Source organism: Pogoniulus pusillus, chromosome Z, assembly GCF_015220805.1.
Source record: "Pogoniulus pusillus isolate bPogPus1 chromosome Z, bPogPus1.pri, whole genome shotgun sequence".
Classification (NCBI taxonomy): Eukaryota; Metazoa; Chordata; class Aves; order Piciformes; family Lybiidae; genus Pogoniulus; species Pogoniulus pusillus.
In genome coordinates, this window is record NC_087309.1 from 66,269,006 (window position 1) to 66,288,990 (window position 19,985).

Genomic DNA, 19,985 nt, shown 5'->3' on the forward strand with positions numbered 1-19,985 from the left:
CAAGGAGAACGTAATTGCTTTACCTTAACTCTAGTTTATTCTCCAAGAAGGTCCCAGGGCAGTCTTTAAATGCCAGGGAAACAAGTGAGCTGAACCCTAGTTCAGCACAGTATGATTTAACATTTTTACACTGTCTGGCCTGAGGAGAGGGAACACAACCACTGTATATTCACGTGTGTAGCTTATGGCTTTTCTGAGGGAAGGGAAATCAGGCATGCCAAATGGAGCTCAGCAGCAAAACTCTTAACATTCTCTCTCCCTCTCTCTGTAGTAGAAGACGAAGCTTAATCTCCCGTCACAATATACTAGAATTACCTCTTGCTTCTGATTTTCTGCAGATTACCTTCCCAGCCTCCTGAAATTTTAATTCAGGTGTTGATGCTTTTAGAAGATGGTGCATTCCCTCAAGTGACATTTACACAACATTATTATGTTCCAGCTTTCTTTCAAGAACAGTGGCAGCGACTGCTCTACAGACTCATCATGACAGAGAGGGAAAAAAAACTTATTTTACTTAAACCAGTGGAATTTCTTGAGGCATGTCACATTCTTGACACAAAACAATTTGTCAACAAACAAATAAACAAAGGCACGCATATCTGGTCTTCAATGGATATATTAATTGCATTTATACTATGTCCATATTTTTCTGCTCAATTTAGAGAAGACTGATTCAACTACCATGCCTGGAGAGTTTGCAGAACATTATTATTGCATATTCCTACTGTGTAATAAATGCTAACCTTTTAAGAAGCCACTGTTACTAGTGGAGAACTTTCCAAGGACATGCCTAAGTGCTTGAAGGTCATTTGACTATCCAACTTCTAGTTTAAACTTCTCCAGAATCTACTCTCTATCTGTAGCGGTGTGCTAGTTCTCTGACACTTGTTTGACAATGCAATGAATCTGATTTCATGGGTCCTAGCAGACAACCATGTCCAAATGAGACAGCTTGTTCATCTGCCCCAAACTGCCACTCGCTTGACCAGTTCAGATTTTCTAAACCACAGGGTAACTTTGTGCAGGCAGGCTCTGAACAGAAACCGTTTTTCTGCACCATTCTTACCAGCTGGATCAGACACTGTTTACTCCCTTAAGGCCAGCAGGAAAACAGAAAATTGATGCTAGTATGATGTTGTTTGCTTTGGCTAATTTAAGACTCAACATTTGGATCAAACTTGTACTGACCCAGAAAAGAACGTGTACGGTACTATTAAATGTGGAAACATGACCTCAACTCTGCCTGCTCTAGTTTTGAACTGTCTTCTGGTGCACATATAAGCAAATAGGTTTTTGCTTTAATAAATGGCCTCTATTCTGGGACAGAAAATAAAAAAAATAATGAGTTTGAGCTATAGGTCTCTCTACTGAAAGCCAATATATAGGAATCCCATGACTTCATCATAAGTTCAAGGTAAAACTTCACTGGCACAGGCAGCCTACAGTCTAGGAGACAGGTAAATGACATCTTAATAGTCATCTACATGATTTAATCCAAAAGTCTTAATTAATCAGCTTGTGACTACTAATTCAACAGCTTTGGGCAAATGAACAACAACAAAAAATTTGAATTGAATCTTGCATTTCAGGCAATAATCTGGTAACACAGAGAGACCAAAAGAAGATTTGCTGCAACGACAGTCAAGCAACACAGAAATGATTTCTGTTTGAACAGTGTTAAGGATCAACATGCAAGGCAATACAAAAACACTGCCCTGTAAATTTACTTCTCATTTGTCAAAGTTTAAAACTTTGAGGTCCGAGTCTGTGAGAAAATCCAAATGTCTTAATTATGATAGAATCATAGAATGATAACGGTTGGAAGTGATCTCTGGAGATCATCTAGTTCAACTCTCCTGCCCAAGCAGGATGACCTAGGGCAGGCCACACAGGAATGTGTCCAGGCAGGTGCAGAAAAATCCAAAAGAAGGAGACTCCACAACCTCTGTGGGCATCCTGTTCTGGTGCTCTGTCATCCTTAGAATAAAGAAATTTTTCCTGATGTTGGTGTGGAACTTCGTGTGTTTCAGTTTTTACTCACTGCCCCTTGTCCTATCACATGCATCACTGACTAGCCCCTTCCTCACACCACACCATTCAAGTATTTATAAACATTAATAAAATCCCCTCTCAGTATCCTCTTCTGTGGGCTAAGCAGCCCCAGGTCTTGGTCTTTCCTTGTAAGAGAGATGTTACAACCCTTTAAACATCCTGTTGGTCCATTGGACTCGCTCTAGTATGTCTCCATCTCTCTTCAACTGTGGAGCCCAGACCTGGACACAGTACTTCAGATGCAGGATTCTACACTTGTTCTTGTTGAACTTCACAAAGTTACTCTCTGCCCAATTCTGCAGCCTGACCAGGTCTTGCTGAATGACAGCACAGCCTTCTGATATACTAGCCAATCCTCTCAGTTTCATAACATCAGCAAAACTGCCAAGGGTACCCACTGACCCTTCATTTGAATCACTGATAAAGATGTTGAAGAAGAATAGTGAACAGTCTGCAGTGAACAGTACTGACCCCTAGTTAACACCACTACTAGACTCTGCACTGCTGATCAAAACCCTGTGAGCTCTACTGTCTGTCCAGTTCACAGTCTCTCTCACAGTCCACAGCCCACTTTTCTTACCCACACTTCCTGAGCTTACCTATGAGATTGTTATGGGAGATAGTGTCAAATTCTGGGTTTTGTGGTTACCTCAAAGGTTTTGCTTTCTGTTTTCCTGTGTCTACTAAGAGGTAGTGCTCCAGGGAGCACCGGAGAAGTGTCACTGCAGACAAATACCTTACCTTTAGTACTAGTATTTAACAACAATTCTACAACTGAGATTTACTTGCTAACACAGCTAGGTTTGCTATTCATATAAATTTCCTTCTCTTGTTAAGAAAGGTCTGAATGTTCCATTTAGCACAAACAGCTATTTTGGTTACCTTTTTTTTTTTCACCCACATACCTCCAATCTTGGCATTAAAGGCGATTCCTACTGTGCAGTGTGAATTGTTTGCTGTGGCTGCCACTTCTCCAGCACAACGGGTTCCATGCCTGCAGTCAGATAAACATTTTTCCAAGTAAGCACAGACTGTTGATATTGAAGGTTTTGACTCTGCTCATCCTCAGGTGCTTAGAAGCACGAATCTTCACAATGTCTTGCACTATTTAATCCCTCTTAGTGATTTATACTGATGTTATATTACTCCTGCAAACACATTATCACAATCATATTAAACTCTTCATGGCAAGCTTTCTAGGTGATGGAAGGATGTACAGTTTGTTACAAAAACATACCACGATGACACAGAATTCAGAGCAACAGAAAGAATCCTATTGGTTTATTATTTTAAACCAAATGTTACATTATAGACAGAATTTTTGTCCTGCATTCTCCCACAGCCACTCAATTTTCTAATATGTAGCTCTCCATACAACCTCTAGCAGGCACAGCATGAACAACAACGTTATCCCATGAGGAAACTGAGATTGTATCAGTGCTCACATTGCTGTTTGGAGATGAGCTTAAGGCTGGCTATACACCAGGCCATGCTCAAAACCTGTACATAATGGCCATGCCTTGGACCAGCCCTGCAAGCCTGTCAGAAAAAAATAGCTGAAGTAGCTCAATGCACATCAGGGGCATAGCCTGTACCTTAGAGGCAGAGCTGTGCTGTAAGGGTATAATCTTAAGAAGGTGCTGAAAGAAAAACACAAATCCTTCTGTGGCTGCTCATTCCTTTCCCTGCTGCGCAAAGCTACAGCGAGATCCTTTGCTTTGCCATGATTTATGCTTTCTACAAGGTGGCAGTAGTCATCCATATGGACATTATCATAGGAAAGCTGCCTTTACTTTTTGTGATATATGTGCACAAAGTACAGCTCAGTAAGTTTTGCCCAGTTAGGCAGTTCCATTGCCGAAATGCAACACAACCAATGTAAGACAGAGAATTCGAGAGACCAGCTGCTGAGAGGAGATAGAAAGTTTCAGAACAAACAGGAAAAGAGATGAGTAGTTGATGAGATTGAGACAGAAAGGTAAAGTAAGGCTCGGGCAGCCACAAAAAAAAGGACGTTTTTAAAGACAAAAAATTGATAACAACATGGCAAACATTTCAGAGGAGGCTGTGAGGACAGTTTGAGTACAGAGGCACTCTTTCACTGGTTGCAGCTGACAGGATGCTTACACAGAAAACTGAAGAACATGAGTGTTTTCAAATTAAAGTTGACACCCATATTACAGACAAGGACAAAACTTCCTTTCTGTTGTTACAGCTTGTTTTGGGTAGTCACTTGTTACTTCTTTTTTCCTAGTGCAATTTTTTTCACTTAACCTTTTGAGACATGAGAAATACTACAATAATTTGTTTGAATGGATTAATATAAACCAAGAACAACAAACAGTATCACAGTATCGCAGTATTATTAGGATTGGAAGAGACCTCACAGATCATCAAGTCCAACCCTTTACCACAGAGCTCAAGGCTAGACCATGGCACCAAGTGCCACGTCCAACCTTGCCTTGAACAGCCCCAGGGACAGCGACTCCACCACCTCCCCAGGCAGCCCATTCCAGTGTCCAATGACTCTCTCAGTGAAGAACTTTCTCCTCACCTCCAGCCTAAATTTCCCCTGGCACAGCCTGAGGCTGTGTCCTCTTGTTCTGGTGCTGGCCACCTGAGAGAAGAGAGCAACCTCCTCCTGGCCACAACCACCCCTCAGGTAGTTGTAGACAGCAATAAGGTCTCCCCTGAGCCTCCTCTTCTCCAGGCTAAACAATCCCAGCTCCCTCAGCCTCTCCTCGTAGGGCTTGTGCTCAAGGCCTCTCACCAGCCTCGTCGCCCTTCTCTGGACACGCTCAAGCATCTCAATGTCCCTCCTAAACTGGGGGGCCCAGAACTGAACACAGGACTCAAGGTGTGGTCTAACCAGTGCAGAGTACAGGGGCAGAATGACCTCCCTGCTCCTGCTGACCACACCATTCCTCATGCAGGCCAGGATGCCACTGGCTCTCTTGGCCACCTGGGCACACTGCTGGCTCATGTTCAGGTGGGTATCAATCAGCACCCCCAGATCCCTCTCTGTCTGGCTGCTCTCCAGCCACTCCGACCCCAGCCTGTATCTCTGCATGGGGTTGTTGTGGCCAAAGTGCAGCACCCTGCACTTGGATCTAGGAAAAAAAAAAAAGAGAAACAAAAATATAACCAATGTAAGTGATCAATGCTAACCTGTTATAATTTCATAAGTATGAAGATAATTTCATGAGTGTACAGATAAGTAAGATACATATAAGCTATAAAAAAAAAGTGTGTTCTTTATAGACAAAAATCAGTGACAGGTCGGATGCTGATAAATCCTGCTGGATCAGTGTTTCACAATTGTATCTCAGCTAATTTACTCTCATTCTATTCACAATTCATTTGTTTACCAATTTTTGAGTTTTATTTTCCATCTGAAACCTAATTTTCAAGTCCAACTCTCTCAATTTGAAGAATGCCTATTTAAGTCTAACTGATAAACCAATGTTGATAAACTAATGTCTCATGCTATTACAGAACTACTTTGAAAAGCCTGCAGTAAATAGTTCAGGCATCATAGATGAAAACAAGTTTTTAAAAATCCTTCTTCGTTTCCAAACAGTGTTCTTGACCTGCGTTTCTTTGGTGCTGCTTTTTTTTTTTTTTTTTTTTTTTTTGCTTTTTAATGTATTAATATTCATAGGAAAATGCCTGCCTTAAGGATTATTTACAGGACACAGGATGCCAACCAAACTTCCCTTCTTCTCATTATGGTCTTAGGTGCCACAGGGAAGTTTAGAGTTGTTACCCAACAAAGTGTGGATGGTTGTACTCTATACTTATGTATCACCTCAGTGCTTATGAGGTATTAATAAATCATTGTCTGCATGATGAAAGGCATGTGGCTGAGATGAAGTTTCTCAGAAAGAGACTGCATTGGCAACTAACTCCTCCTGGGTACCAAGTTTGGGATGCAGTAGTGGGATGAAGGTTTTCCAATAGAGAAAGGGGACAGACAGAAACCACAGCACTTTAACTGCACCCATGGGGCAGTCTCAAAGGGTTTAGATTTCAAGTGGAGCATCAAACACCTTCAGATCACCCCAAGGTCACTTACACATTTATAAAGGGGAAACAGAGGGGAAGTGTGTTGGGCATGGAGGTGTCACAGGTGAGCACACTTGCCAGTTACAGCATACAGTAACGTGGGATTAACAGCAACATTGCACTGTGGTCTAAATTCCAGATGCAGTGGAAGTAGCTGCAATGACAGATTTACGTAACACCAGCAAGAAGCTGAGGCTTTAAAGCAGTAGTATGGAAGCATCATGACACATAGTGAATTAATCAAGGCATATCAAGCAATTTAATGTGATTTTCTCATAGAAAAGAAAATCATATTCCAGAGAGAATTAAGAGATCTTTACATAATTAAAACAGCTTTGCTGAATATTTCACTAGTCCTTACATACTGGAAAATAAATCCTTAGTTTTATTTTAAGTCCAGTAATCATATAAATTTTATTTTAAGATTTTTTTTTTATCAGATCCTTGCTTCTCTGCTAAGATTATTGTTAGTTACATTCTATATTCACAACTGAAATCACAGAAGTTGTTTTACTCATCTCGTGGTCATATGGTCATGGTTTGGACAGATTCACTCTGTGCTGGGTCAAGAACTGGCTGGATGGCAGAGCCCAGAGAGTGGTGGTGAATGGTGTCACATCCAGTTGGCAGCCAGCCACTAGTGGTGTTCCCCAAGGATCAGTGCTGGGCCCAGTCCTGTTCAATATCTTTATTGATGACCTGGACGAGGGGATTGAGTCCAGCATCAGTAAGTTTGCAGATGACACCAAGCTAGGAGCAGGTGTTGATCTGTTGGAAGGTAGGAGAGCCCTGCAGAGGGACCTGGACAGGCTGGATGGGTGGGCAGAGGCCAATGGGATGAGATTGAACAAGGCCAAGTGCAGGGTTCTGCACTTTGAGCACAACAACCCCAAGCAGTGCTAAAGGCTGGGGACAGAGTGGCTGGAGAGCAGCCAGGAGGAAAGGGACCTGGGGGTACTGACAGACAGTAAGCTGAAGATGAGCCAGCAGTGTGCCCAGGTGGCCAAGAGAGCCAATGGCATCCAGGCCTGCATCAGGAACAGTATGGCCAGTAGGACAAGGGAGGTTATTCTTCCCCTGTACTCAGCACTGGTCAGGCCACACCTTCAGTGCTGTGTCCAGTTCTGGGCCCCTCAATTCAAGAAGGATGTTGAGGTGCTGGAACATGTCCAGAGAAGGGCAACAAAGCTGGTGAGGGGCCTGGAGCACAAACCCTATGAGGAGAGGCTGAGGGAGCTGGGGGTGTGCAGCCTGGAGAAGAGGAGGCTCAGGGGTGATCTTATTGCTGTCTACAACTACCTGAAGGGGCATTGTAGCCAGGTGGGGGTGGCCTCTTCTCCCAGGCAAGCAGCAATAGAACAAGGGGACACAGTCTCAAGTTGTGCCAGGGTAGGTATAGGCTGGATGTTAGGAAGAAGTTCTTCACAGAGAGAGTGATTTCCCATTGGAATGGGCTGCCCAGGGAAGTGGTGGAGGCACCATCCCTGGGGGTCTTCAAGAAAAGCCTGGATGAGGCACTTAGTGCCATGGTCTAGTTGATTGGATAGGGCTGGGTGCTAGGTTGGACTGGATGATCTTGGAGGTCTCTTCCAACCTGGTTGATTCTACGATTCTATGATATGCATAAATTTGCACTACCTACAATCACTTTCCTACTGTCTGAATTAATCTTATATGCAACCCATTTTGCTTTAATATATTTATGAGTTCTTTAAGTAATATTTCAATTAATCCATCCAATACTTTGTAAGAAATCTGCATCATAAAAAGTTATGTTCTTTCCACAGTGTTTTTAATTTTCTTTGTGCTAGATTTCTTCTTAAGGTCTACAGTTGTAAACAGACTCGGAATTCTGCAGTTAAAATTAGACATCCCTTCTCATTAATTATTTCACCAATTCTGTAATTAACTTGATAAAGAGTAAGTTGAAACTGGTGCCTGAAATTAAGTCTGATTTAAAACTATTAAAACCTTTATTAAGCAAGAAATCCCAAAAACATCAGCCTACAGTTTGTGGAGGCAGCAAAACCAGAAATCAGAGGTGAAACAAGGCACCTTCAAATGGCAGTTTTTGTCAATGTATATATGCATCAAAACACAACAATCACTGCTCTTTGAGGGATGCCTGGATCACATGCAACATGTTTAAAAAGTTGATGTAGTCCTAGAAGAAAGCATGACTGCTCCTCTACAAAGGCCTATCTTGATAACCTTTGAAGGTTGATTCTTCATTTCGCTGCATTCTTTGCCAGCGTATGCTGAAAGGAAAAGAAATTACCAAGCTATTAAATGAGACTTTGAAGAGACACTCTGCTAAAAGGTTTTGCACTTGTTCTTGGTGTTAACATCAGGGTGATGTAGTGTTATAGAACAGAAACATAAAAGACAGCCTGGTTATGAGACATTCTGCTCATCTACAAATGTGTGCCCTACCCTGAGTCTAACAGAAAAAATGGAATGGAAATTGAAATAAATGCAGAGGGGAAATGGCTGTTCTGGTATTGTTTGTTTGACTCATAAGAAGAGACACGAAAAGTCACGATTCAAAGACAGATTTGAGTTCAAAAGACCATCACATAAAATAAAGAAGATGTCACAGGTACTCAGAGAAATTGTCGTAGATTCTTATCAAGTTGCCCAGCACTTTTGACAATAAACCTGTCCCTTGTGATTCTGCCAAGCTTTAACAGCTTTAGCAAATTTTTTCCACTCCGGGCAAATAAGTACTTGGGTTTTTTTTTCAGAAACATAGGTATTTTCATTGTGGTATGTAAAAGAAACAGAACACAATAAAGAAAACACACAGGCAATAAAGACTGATTTTATCACCTTTTTTAAGAGGCAGAAAAGGTGTCAAGTACTTACCCAAGAAAAGCCTACTAAAGATAATTTCTACAGCTTATGATGCCCTCACTACCGCATGAAAAAGCTAAAATACAACTGCTGAAGAAATTAGCTCCCATGGAAAGGGTGGACTACTTTTTTTCTGGGGCATGCAGGAACACTGCTTGTACATGTGGATGACAAATGTACAGTCTTGACAACTCTCTAAGTTTAAATTGAGAGAAATTTAAGAGCTACACAGTAACTTGTTACACAAAGTAGCTTTTTTTAGTAATAAGATTTCTTTTATGACAGAAATGATTCAATAATTCAGTCAAAGATGGAAAGAGAAAAGGAGCATATTTTGTGATTAACTACTACTCCTGATCTCACCATGTAATTGAAACACAAGACATTTATCTTTCATGAATCACTCTTAATTTGCCTTTCAGAAGAGGAAGAAGGTATACAGCACCAGCAATATATTTAAGATAGAAATTAATTAAACTGCTGGAAATTTGCAAAGCTCCTGCCAAGTAAACTTTCTGTGCATTTCAGAGCCTCCATCTCTGACAGACATTATTTGAAATCCACAAACACTCTGACTCTGCACTTCCTTGCTGTACTGCTCTTGAGCTGATCAAGTATTTCAGAACATGAAAGACCTCAAGGGAGTGGAAGACTTAAAGGAATCTTCAGCTTTTCATGACACTAACATTATAGTCCAGCCCACTTCAACCCATCATTACTCTTTTTGGAATGGGAAGTTAAGGAAGAAGAGTTTCAGAGTGTTTCAGCACAAACCCATCACAAACACCTCTAGACACATCAATAATTTCCTGAAGTTCTCTAAAAGACACAATCCAGGAGTTAGTTTATAAATAGTTAAAAAAAATAGTGGAGTTTGGAGTTGTTTGTTTAGGATTGTTGGGGGTTTTTATATCCAGGGAATTTACAGAAAATAAGATTTCATAGCCTTTGCAAATTCTGCAAATACACAGCATATATCAAGAGAGTGCATATTAAATAATTGTAAATTTATGTAAGGTTTTATAAATTTTATTAGGCTGTGCTTTAATAAACTAGTTTTGATAACCATTTACTTCCTTTCTCACTACAATTACAGAACAAACTTATTCCCTGCCCTTAAATGCAATGCATTAAGAAAAAATATAAACCAATCTATATTATAAATTGCAATAGAACTCCAGGGATGAAACCTGTAACATGATTCTAATAGTTGGTTGACATCGAAAATTACAGGACTAACAGAACTATAAATATTACATTAATTTTTGAACCTCTATGTGAAGAGATGTTAGATGTTAGACATAAGAAAATATATGACTTTTTTTTTTTGCAAAACTCTTCTTTATTTAATTTTTAAAATGTTTTGAATATCTCTCTTGCATTCAAACATATTCATAAAGAGGAAAATGCATCTGAGATACCACAATGTAATAACTTCTGCAAAAAGCAGGTATTTTAACAGTAATCAATAGAAACAGATTTTACTGTATCCTAGAATATTGTCTTGTGTAGTGCAGGAGAAATGATGCTTTAGACCTGTTCCAGTATAAATGGTATCTAACAGTCTGCAGGATGACAAATACTTTCCAAATCAGCACTAGGTAGAAAAGATGTTCTAGGAACATCTGAAAAAGGAGACATAAAGGACTTGTCAGAAATTAAAAACATGGGAAGGAAAATATTAATCTTTAGCATTTCAAAAACAATCTGCTATAGCTGAAAAAAAAGTAAGAATAAAGTTGAAACACTATTAGAATAAAGTTATTTCACAAAGGAGAGATACTTGGATAATCAACAGTTTAGAAAGAGATGACAGAGTAAATGTGAAAAACAAGTGATACAACCTTCAATGTGAGATATCAGGAAAAATGCCAAAGTCTTGGGTGTTACATCACACAGAGGATCCTGTTTCTGAGCATCAAAGTGTTGTAATGTTCCAGAACATGACTGGAAGCTGTTTTGAGTCAAAGTCCCCTAGGCTAATGACTTCTTACGTGACTATGGAAAGTTACTTAAAAAATAACTTGAAACTATCTCAGCTATTTCTCACAAATAAAATCAAAGATGACAGCATTAAAACAAACATGTGGAACACTTCACTGTTCAGATGTGCACATCCAAACACCATGGGTAACACTGATGTTGCTCTGCCATTCTACACGTTTAAGCTGTAAGCAGATAATTTGTCACAAGTGTGAAGTTCTGATAAGAGATCAGTAAGGGACTGTGCTTCTGCAATACTATTTTTTTTTTTGGTTTTGTGAAAGGGCAAATGAATCTGAGTAATAAGTATGTGTCTTTTTTTTATATTTAATACCAAAGGCAAACAAAAAAAAACTTAATAAAAGTTCTGATGGACCCAAGGAAATATAGAACGAGAAACAACAAACATAATCAGAAAATACCACATTTAGTGGATTTATATATAGATTTATGTATTAAGCATAAGTAGAATTATTTACTGATGTCTTGGTATGTTTTAACCCAAGATGAAACTTTAATTGAGACTTTTTTTCTGGAGAAAGAAAGGCATTGATGAAAAGAAATAAATAGTTCAGAAGCCAGTAAACAGCAGAGCTTTCAGATAAAATTTTCTTTGTTTTTCATAGAGCCTTTCACATTATGTGTATGGTAACTTTCTTAAGGCAGGTAATCCAATTCTTGCTGTCATTCAGTAAAGCAAATCACAAGTGAAAAAGGCACAGTTAAACTTCTGTGCACCAGAAGTAAACCTAATTAAGGTTCCTTTTGAAACCGAAGAATATGAAGCTATTTAGCTTTTAAGGCTCCTCTACTACATAAGCAAAAAATATCTTTTTAAAGCCTAATTCGAGATGGTTGAGAGGCTGAAGAAAGGATAGGAAGTCATAGAACAGGAAGATGTACTCCAAGTAATTCTAGCAATCACTTCATGTGTGTGAGGGTGACTGATTCCTTTTTGTGTGCAGCATGAAGAGTACAGTAGTATAAATGCTTAGGAAGAACTGAATACCTGTCTATACATCTTTTATTCTTAATCTGTGAGACTATACAGTTTCATCACTGAACTTATGACATACAGAAAAAAAGGACAAACAAAAGCCCAGTTTCAGATATTTTTGGAACACAGCTAGCAAAATGGTATAGGTATCTAGTGCTTCATTTAAGTTAATGAAGGAAAGAGATGGACAAAATCAGGCATGCATTTTCACACAAGAAAAAAAATCTAGTAATCACCTTGTAAAAATGGCTAAGATATTTGTTTACTTGAAGTGACTGGTTCAATACCATGATTAAACTGTCTCTTCACAATCTGCAACAGTCTCAGTGAACAGAACAATAATTTAGAGCTTTGATTCTGCAGCATCCCAATAATCTTACTCAACTTTTAATAACAATAAAGTAATATAGAATCTGGCACAAACAAAGGAATCTTTTAAACTTCCTAAGGCAATGGCTTAAAATACCAAACAGAATAAACCCTATTCCCAGTACCACCTTCTTCTTGACTGGGACACTATCCCTCTTGTGTATTAATATTGTCAGCAAATGATATTACTAAACCAACATACATCACATCATTTGGTGGTTCAGGTTTTTTTAGCTGAAATTTGCTTTGTTGACAACTTTTTTTTCTTTGGGGAGCAGAAAGAATAAATGTGAGTCTGTGTCTCCTTGTAGTTTTGTCTGTGACCTGGCTGATTGCTTCTCAACAGGAAGTTGAGAAGTTTGGGCATGTTATGCTTTCATATCAGTGTAATGCTAATCCTGAAGACAGAGCAGTCAGATGTGGACAAGGGGAAAAGGAATGTTTTTGGATTTCAAGGACTACCTCCTTGGCTGGGTAGGCTTTAATACTACTGAAACTGTTACCAAGTCTGTTTTCAGTAAGGCAGGAAATACTACAACAGCAGAAAAATACTCTCTGGGGAGGGCAATTCTGTCTAAAACTAACCTGCCAAACCCCTGTAGTGAGTTTTACACATGTTATACTGTAGTATGTTGATCATCTGTGATCTCAGCCATGAAAAATTCGAATGTGGCTACTTTAACAAAATGAAAGAAGCAAGTGTTCTTGCAAACAGAGTTAGAGATAAGGCATGAAGAACTTGACCAGTCTCCCAGAACTGCTAACCAGCAACTTACTATAAACAATGTCTGTTTGGGGGAAGGGTGGAGGGGGTTGCAATGTCCACCACTACACTCCTCCTGCAGGTTCTGGGACAATTGGCAAAGTCTTGGCTGTTTACAATAAAGTGGCAGGCAGACAAAGAACAGGTCCAGCTGTTTACGTCTCTGCCACTTCTTCACCTAGTTCAAATCCTCTGGGAGCACCTTCTAGCCCTAAACCTAATTCAAACTCACAGGCCTCAGGTCAATGATTCAGACCCGCTGGAATGAACTTCCAAAGCCTTTCTTGCTCCTGTGAAGGCAAAAGATAAGACAAAACACTTCACAGAGAGTGATTCAAGAGAGAATTTAAGAGAGGGGACTTCTGGTACACAAGGGGAAGAAGAGGAGAAATACAGCCTTAGAGATTTGACCAATATACTCAGGTCTCAGCACTCTGACGACAAAAGCTATATGAGATTGGCTGCCAAGAAGAAGGATGGTTCCAATGAGTTTAAGAGTGCTCTTCAGAAAGTTCTGTTTCTAGGCCAAGAACAGGACAACCAGAGAAAGAGGAGAAGGATGATATCCAGGATTCCAATGAGCCCCTCAAAGATATCAGGGAAATTAGAAAGGAATATGCAAGGGAATCAGGAGACCCAATCCTAAACTGGCTGGTGACATGCCATACTATTGGAGCAAATGCCCTACAGGTAGGAGACAAGTCTGCCAAGCAGCTAGGGCCACTCAAAAAGGAGAGTAGAAAGGACCAATACTTAGCAAGACCTTTCAGTAAGGTTAGCTTGTGGACACACCTCCTGTTGGCTATGGCTATGAGATATCTTTCCTGAGATGATTTGCCATGGGCAGCCAAGAAGTAGAACACCATTGAGCAGGGAATTAAGCTTCTGAAGGAGTTTGCTGGGAAGTGCTCTATGGAGATCATGGTACACATGAGCCTGATGACATTCCTCTTGGGACAAGTCTCACAAAGAAGCTTATTAAGCTTGCTCCTTCATCCTATGCTAACATCTTAGCTAGCAGGTTTCTGCCAGGGAGTAATAACAGAAGGTCTCTCACTGTTGGTGAGTTCATTGACCAACTGAGGCAGATAGAGGACAGATTGTCACATTCTGCCATAGTCACTGCCATAAAAAACTATGACTACAGTGATTAAAGATACCATGAAAGAACTGAAGGAGGAAATTAAAACCTCAGTTTCCAATCTGGCAAAGGACACCAGCCCTTCATCATCTGAATGTGTTGCATGTTTCTGCAGTCAGGAACAGACACCCACCTCCTGCAAGGCAATTCCAGCCCAGGAGGAGACAAATTCCACCTAGACACCAGCAATCACATGCGTCACTGTGGACTATCCTGCAGGACCAATTTGGAGAGAACATGAACAAATGGGATGGTCAACCTACTTCAGCTCTTTCAAAGAGAGTCAGGGAACAGCAGAGTGGCAGAAGCAGAGGCAACAATGCCAGAAAAGTAGCTGTCACTTCTTCAGCTCCCCAAAGTAACTGCAATTATTCCAACAATTGCAATTTCTCTCACAACACCACCAATCATTGTGTACACCCCACATGCCATGTTCAGCTTTAGGGGTGCCCTGCCTCAAGCCAGGAGGAGGAAAAGGATAGTGGAGAGAACTGAACCTACAGGAACGTGTTCATTAGGTGACCTGGCAGTTCAAAAGTTTGGAAATACAGGGCTTGAGTTGACACAGGTGCTCAGTGTACTTTATTGACATCAAACTGCAAACTGAGTCTATCACTATTTCTGAAGTCACTGGTGGATCTCAAGAGTTAACTAAATTGCAGGCTGAAATAAGTTTAACTGGTAGAGAGGAAGAAACATACTACTGGAACTGGTTCTGATGCGTCTTGGATTCTGGGAATTGACTTTTTGAGACAAGGTTGTTTCTAGCGGTTAGGATTCCTGCTTTTCACCCAGGCAGCCCGGGTTCGGCTCCCGGTAAAAAAGGAAGCTCCTAGCCAAGCTGGCAGCTCATGGTTTGGACAGATTCACTCTGTGCTGAGTCAAGAACTGGCTGGATGGCAGAGCCCAGAGAGTGGTGGTGAATGGTGCCACATACAGTTGGCAGCTGTCACTAGTGGTGTTCCCCAAGGATCAGTGCTGGTCCCAGTCCTGTTCAATATCTTTATTGATGACCTGGACGAGGGGACTGAGTCCAGCATCAGTAAGTTTGCAGATGACACCAAGCTAGGAGCAGGTGTGGAGCTGTTGGAAGGTAGGAGAGCCCTGCAGAGGGACCTGGACAGGCTGGATGGGTGGGCAGAGGCCAATGGGATGAGACTGAACAAGGCCAAGTGCAGGGTTCTGCACTTTGGCCACAACAACCCCAAGCAGTGATAAAGGCTGGGGACTGAGTGGCTGGAGAGCAGCCAGGAGGAAAGGGACCTGGGGGTACTGATAGATAGTAAGCTGAAGATGAGCCAGCAGTGTGCCCAGGTGGCCAAGAGAGCCAATGGCATCCTGGCCTGCATCAGGAAGAGTGTGGCCAGTAGGACAAGGGAGGTTATTCTTCCCCTGTACTCAGCACTGGTCAGGCCACACCTTGAGTATTGTGTCCAGTTCTGGGCCCCTCAGTTCAAGAAAGATGTTGAGGTGCTGGAGCATGTCCAGAGAAGGGCAACAAAGCTGGTGAAGGGCCTGGAACACAAACTCTATGAGGAGAGGCTGAGGGAGCTGGGGTTGTTTAGCCTGGAGAAGAGGAGGCTCAGGGGTGATCTTATTACTGTCTACAACTACCTGAAAGGACATTGTAGCCAGGTGGGGGGTGGCCTCTTCTCCCAGGCAAGCAGCAATAGAACAAGGGGACACAGTCTCAAGTTATGCCGGGGTAGGTATAGGCTGGGTGTTAGGAAGAAGTTCTTCACAGAGAGAGTGATTTCCCATTGGAATGGGCTGCCCAGGGAGGTGGTGGAGTCACTGTCCCCGGAGGTGTTCAAGAAAAGACTGGATGAGGCACTTAGTGACATGGTCTAGTTGACTGGATAGGGCTGGGTGCTAGGTTGGACTGGATGATCTTGGAGGTCTCTTCCAACCTGGTTGATTCTATGATTCTATGAAAGATCCTAAGGGTCACTAATGGGCTTTTGGAATAGCATCTGTAGAGATTGAGGATGGTAAATTGAAATTGTCCATTAGACCTGAACTTTCAGATGAATCTGCAGTTGTGGGACATCATGATATAGAGGATCTGGAACTGCCAATTGCTACTCAAACTGTTCACCACAGGCAGAACAGAACTAACCGTGACTCTTTGTTGCCCATTCATCAGCTGATTCATCAACTGGAGAGTCAGGCTGTCATCGAGAAAGCTCACTGACATTTCAACAGTCTGATTTGGCCTGTGCACAAGCCTGACAGAGACTGGTGTCTCACAGTAGTGCCCTCAACGAGGTGACTCCACCCATGAGCGCAGCTGTGCCGGACATGCTGGAACTGCAGTACGAGCTGGAATCGAAGGAGGCTAAATGGTATGCAACCATAGACATTGCTAATGCTTTCTTCTCTATTCCCATAGCAAAGGAGTGCAGGCCTCAGTTTGCATTCACCTGGAGAGGAATCCAGTACCAGTTCAACCGTTTGCCTCAGGGGTGGAAACACAGCTCAACCATCTGTCACTCAGTCATCCACAATGCACTGGAGAAAGGTAAAGCTCCAGAGCACATCCAGTAGAATCATAGAATCATAGAATCAATCAGGTTGGAAGAGACCTCCAAGATCATCCAGGCCAACCTATCACCTAGCCCTATCCAATCAACTAGACCATGGCACTAAGTGCCTCATCCAGGCTTTTCTTGAAGACCCCCAGGGACGGTGCCTCCACCACCTCCCTGGGCAGCCCATTCCAATGGGAAATCACTCTCTCTGTGAAGAACTTCTTCCTAATGTCAAACCTATATCTCAAGTTGATACAAACTCTGATCTTGACCTTGATTGGAAACACTGAGGTGAACTGTTCCTAGCTCAGTGGGCCCATGACTCATCTGGACATCAAGGCAGAGATGGAACATACCGATGGGCACGCGACAGGTCAATTGACTTGTCCATGGACACTATCACCCAAGTTATCCATGACTGTGACATTTGTGCTGCTGTTAAGCAGGCTAAGCGAATCAAGCCCTTATGGTATGGTGAGAGATGGTCAAAGTACAAGTATGGAGAAGCCTGGCAGATTGACTACATCACTTTACCTCGATTTCGTTCTGGCAAGCAGTATGTGCTGACGATGGTAGAGGCCAGCACCAGATGGCTGCAAACCTATCCAGTTCCACATGCTACTGCACGTAACACCATTGTTGGTTTGGAAGAGCTGATCGAGAGAGAGCACTGCGGGCACTGCTGCTGAGCTCTGACTTTCTGCTCTGTTCTGCTGCTCCACGGTTCCGGGAGACCTTCAGGTAGGCAGGGGGGATGGCAGGGCTGTTGTCTCGTGGGATTGAGCGGGGCTCTGACGTGAGCACATGACGTCAGCTGTGGGAGGTTTAAATCCCCGCTGGGTGCCACGCACGATGCCATTTTGGGTGCAGAGCCGATCGAGAGAGCACTGCCTGTCTCCTGTGGCTGGGAGCTTTTTTTTTTTTCCCCTCTTCCTGTTTCTGACTGTCAATTTCACTGTGCACTATGCCTGTCACTCGCACAATGAAAGGCAGAAAAAGCATGTGCACGCAGACAGACTCGGCCCACCAACACATAGGAGTCCAGGCTACTGGCTGCAGGGAGTGCTGGAGCCTCTCACTCACTGCAGAAGGGGAAGGGGAGAAAAATTGCACCAGGTGTGAGCAGGTGAACTTTCTCCTCACCTTGGTGGCAGAATTGAAAGATGAAGTGGCTGAGCTGAAGGACGAAGTATCCAGGCTCAGGTCAATAAGGGAGAACGAAAGGGAGCTGGATCTGTGGGAGCAGGCACTGCAGATCGCCCCTGCTAAGGGAACTGTCCCTGGAAACAGGGAGGGATGGATACAAATCCCTGTCAAAGGCAGTAAGGGAAATCCACCCCGGCCCTCTCCTCCTCCTCCACTGCCCTTGCACAACAAGTATGAGGCCCTGCATGCAGAGGGCAGGGAGGATGGGAGGGCTGAGTAGCATCCAACTGGGATGATGCCTAGGGTGGAGCAGTCCCCACCAACTGTGGTGACTAGCTCCACAAAAAACAAGAAAAAGAGAAGGGTTGTAGCTGTTGGGGACTCAGTCTTGAGGGGGATGGAGGCACCCATTTGTCGTCCCAGACCATCTCACAGGGAGGTCTGCTCCCTTCCTGGTGCCCGGGTTAGGGACATCGCCAGGAGACTCCCTAACCTAATCCAGCCCTCTGATTATTACCCCTTGCTGGTAATACAGGCTGGCAGAGATGAGATTGAGAAGAAGGGCACCAAGGCAATAAAAAAAGGAATTTAAGGCCCTGGGGAAATTGATAGATGGGGCAGGAGCGCAGGTGGTGTTCTGCTCAGTTCTCCCTGTGGCAAGGGAGTTCACAGAGAGGAACAGCAGAACCTATGACATGAACAAATGGCTCAAGGGATGGTATGAGAGGAGGCACTTTGGCTTCTTCGACCTTGGGGGAACTTTTACTGAGCCAGACCTGCTTGATCCTGATGGGGTGCAGTTGTCTAGGAGGGGCAGGAGAGTCCTGGCACTGGAGTTGGCAGGGCCATTAAGCGGGCTTTAAACTAGGTCTGAAGGGGGTGGGTGAGGCAATTACTCTCTCTGAGGAGGAGAGAGTGGGAAGGAAACTAGGGACAATTGGGGAATCGAGAGCCCAGCTGAAGTGCATCTACACCAATGCACGCAGCTTGGGTAACAAGCAGGAGGAACTGGAATTCCTGGTCCACCAGGGTGACTATGATATAGTTGCCATTTCAGAAACTTGGTGGGATGACAGGCAGGATTGGAGTGCTATACTGGGGGATTACAGCCTCTTCAGGAGAGATAGGCAAGGGAGAAGAGGAGGAGGGGTGGCCCTGTATATTAGGGAGTCACTCCATGCCACTGAGATTGAGGTGAGGGACGAAGGGGTTGAAAGCTTGTGGGTTAAAATCAGAAGGAGGACTAATAAACTGACATCCTGGTTGGAGTCTGTTATAGACCACCCAACCAGGATGAGGAAACAGATGAGATATTTTACAAACAGTTGGAGGCTGTCTCAAGATCAGATCTTGTCCTTGTGGGTGACTTTAACCTGCCAGACATCTGCTGGGAACTTTATTCAGCAGAGAGGAGGCAGGCCAGGAGATTTCTAGAGTGCATGGAGGACAGCTTCATGACCCAGCTGTTAAGTGAGGCTACTAGGGGTCAAGCTCAGCTTGACCTGCTGCTCTCCAACAAAGAAGGGCTGGTGGGAGATGTGACAGCGGGAGGCTGCCTGGGGTGTAGTGATCATGAGATAGTGGAGTTTTCAATATGCAGGGAGATAGGGAGGAACTACAACAAAACCCACACCTTGGACTTCCGCAGGGCAAACTTCAGTTTGCTTAAGAAACTTATTTCCAAAGTCCCCTGGGCAGCAGTCCTTGAGAACAAAGGGGTCCAGGATGGTTGGATCTACTTTAAACAGGAGCTCTTGAAGGCACAGGAGCTGGCAGTTCCCAGGTGCCGAAAGATGAGCCGGCGGGGAAGGCGACCAGCCTGGATGAGCAAACAGCTCCTGAAGGAATGGGGGAAAAAAAGAGGGTGTATCACCTCTGGAAGGAGGGGAAGGCTTCTCCTGACGTGTTTAAGGATGTAGCCAGATTATGCAGGAGAAAAATTAGAAAGACTAATGCCCAGCTAGAACTTAGGCTGGCCACCTTATGAATGCTAAAAAGAAGGGCAAGAAGAGCCTCCACTGCTTACTGGACCAGGAGGGGAACACTATAACTGATGATGAGGAAAAGGCTGAGGTCCTGAATGCC

At 43.0% G+C, this 19,985-nt stretch overlaps 1 protein-coding gene across 2 annotated transcripts in view; it reads right to left on the reverse strand.

Moving 5' to 3' along the window:
• PCSK5 (proprotein convertase subtilisin/kexin type 5) overlaps positions 1–19,985 on the reverse strand; it is a 325,127-nt gene that overhangs the window by 194,593 nt on the left and 110,549 nt on the right. For both annotated transcript variants that reach the window (XM_064176708.1, XM_064176709.1), the window contains exon 6: positions 2,958–3,046. In XM_064176708.1, coding sequence (XP_064032778.1) covers positions 2,958–3,046 — 89 coding nt within the window. The remainder of the gene's footprint in view (positions 1–2,957; positions 3,047–19,985) is intronic.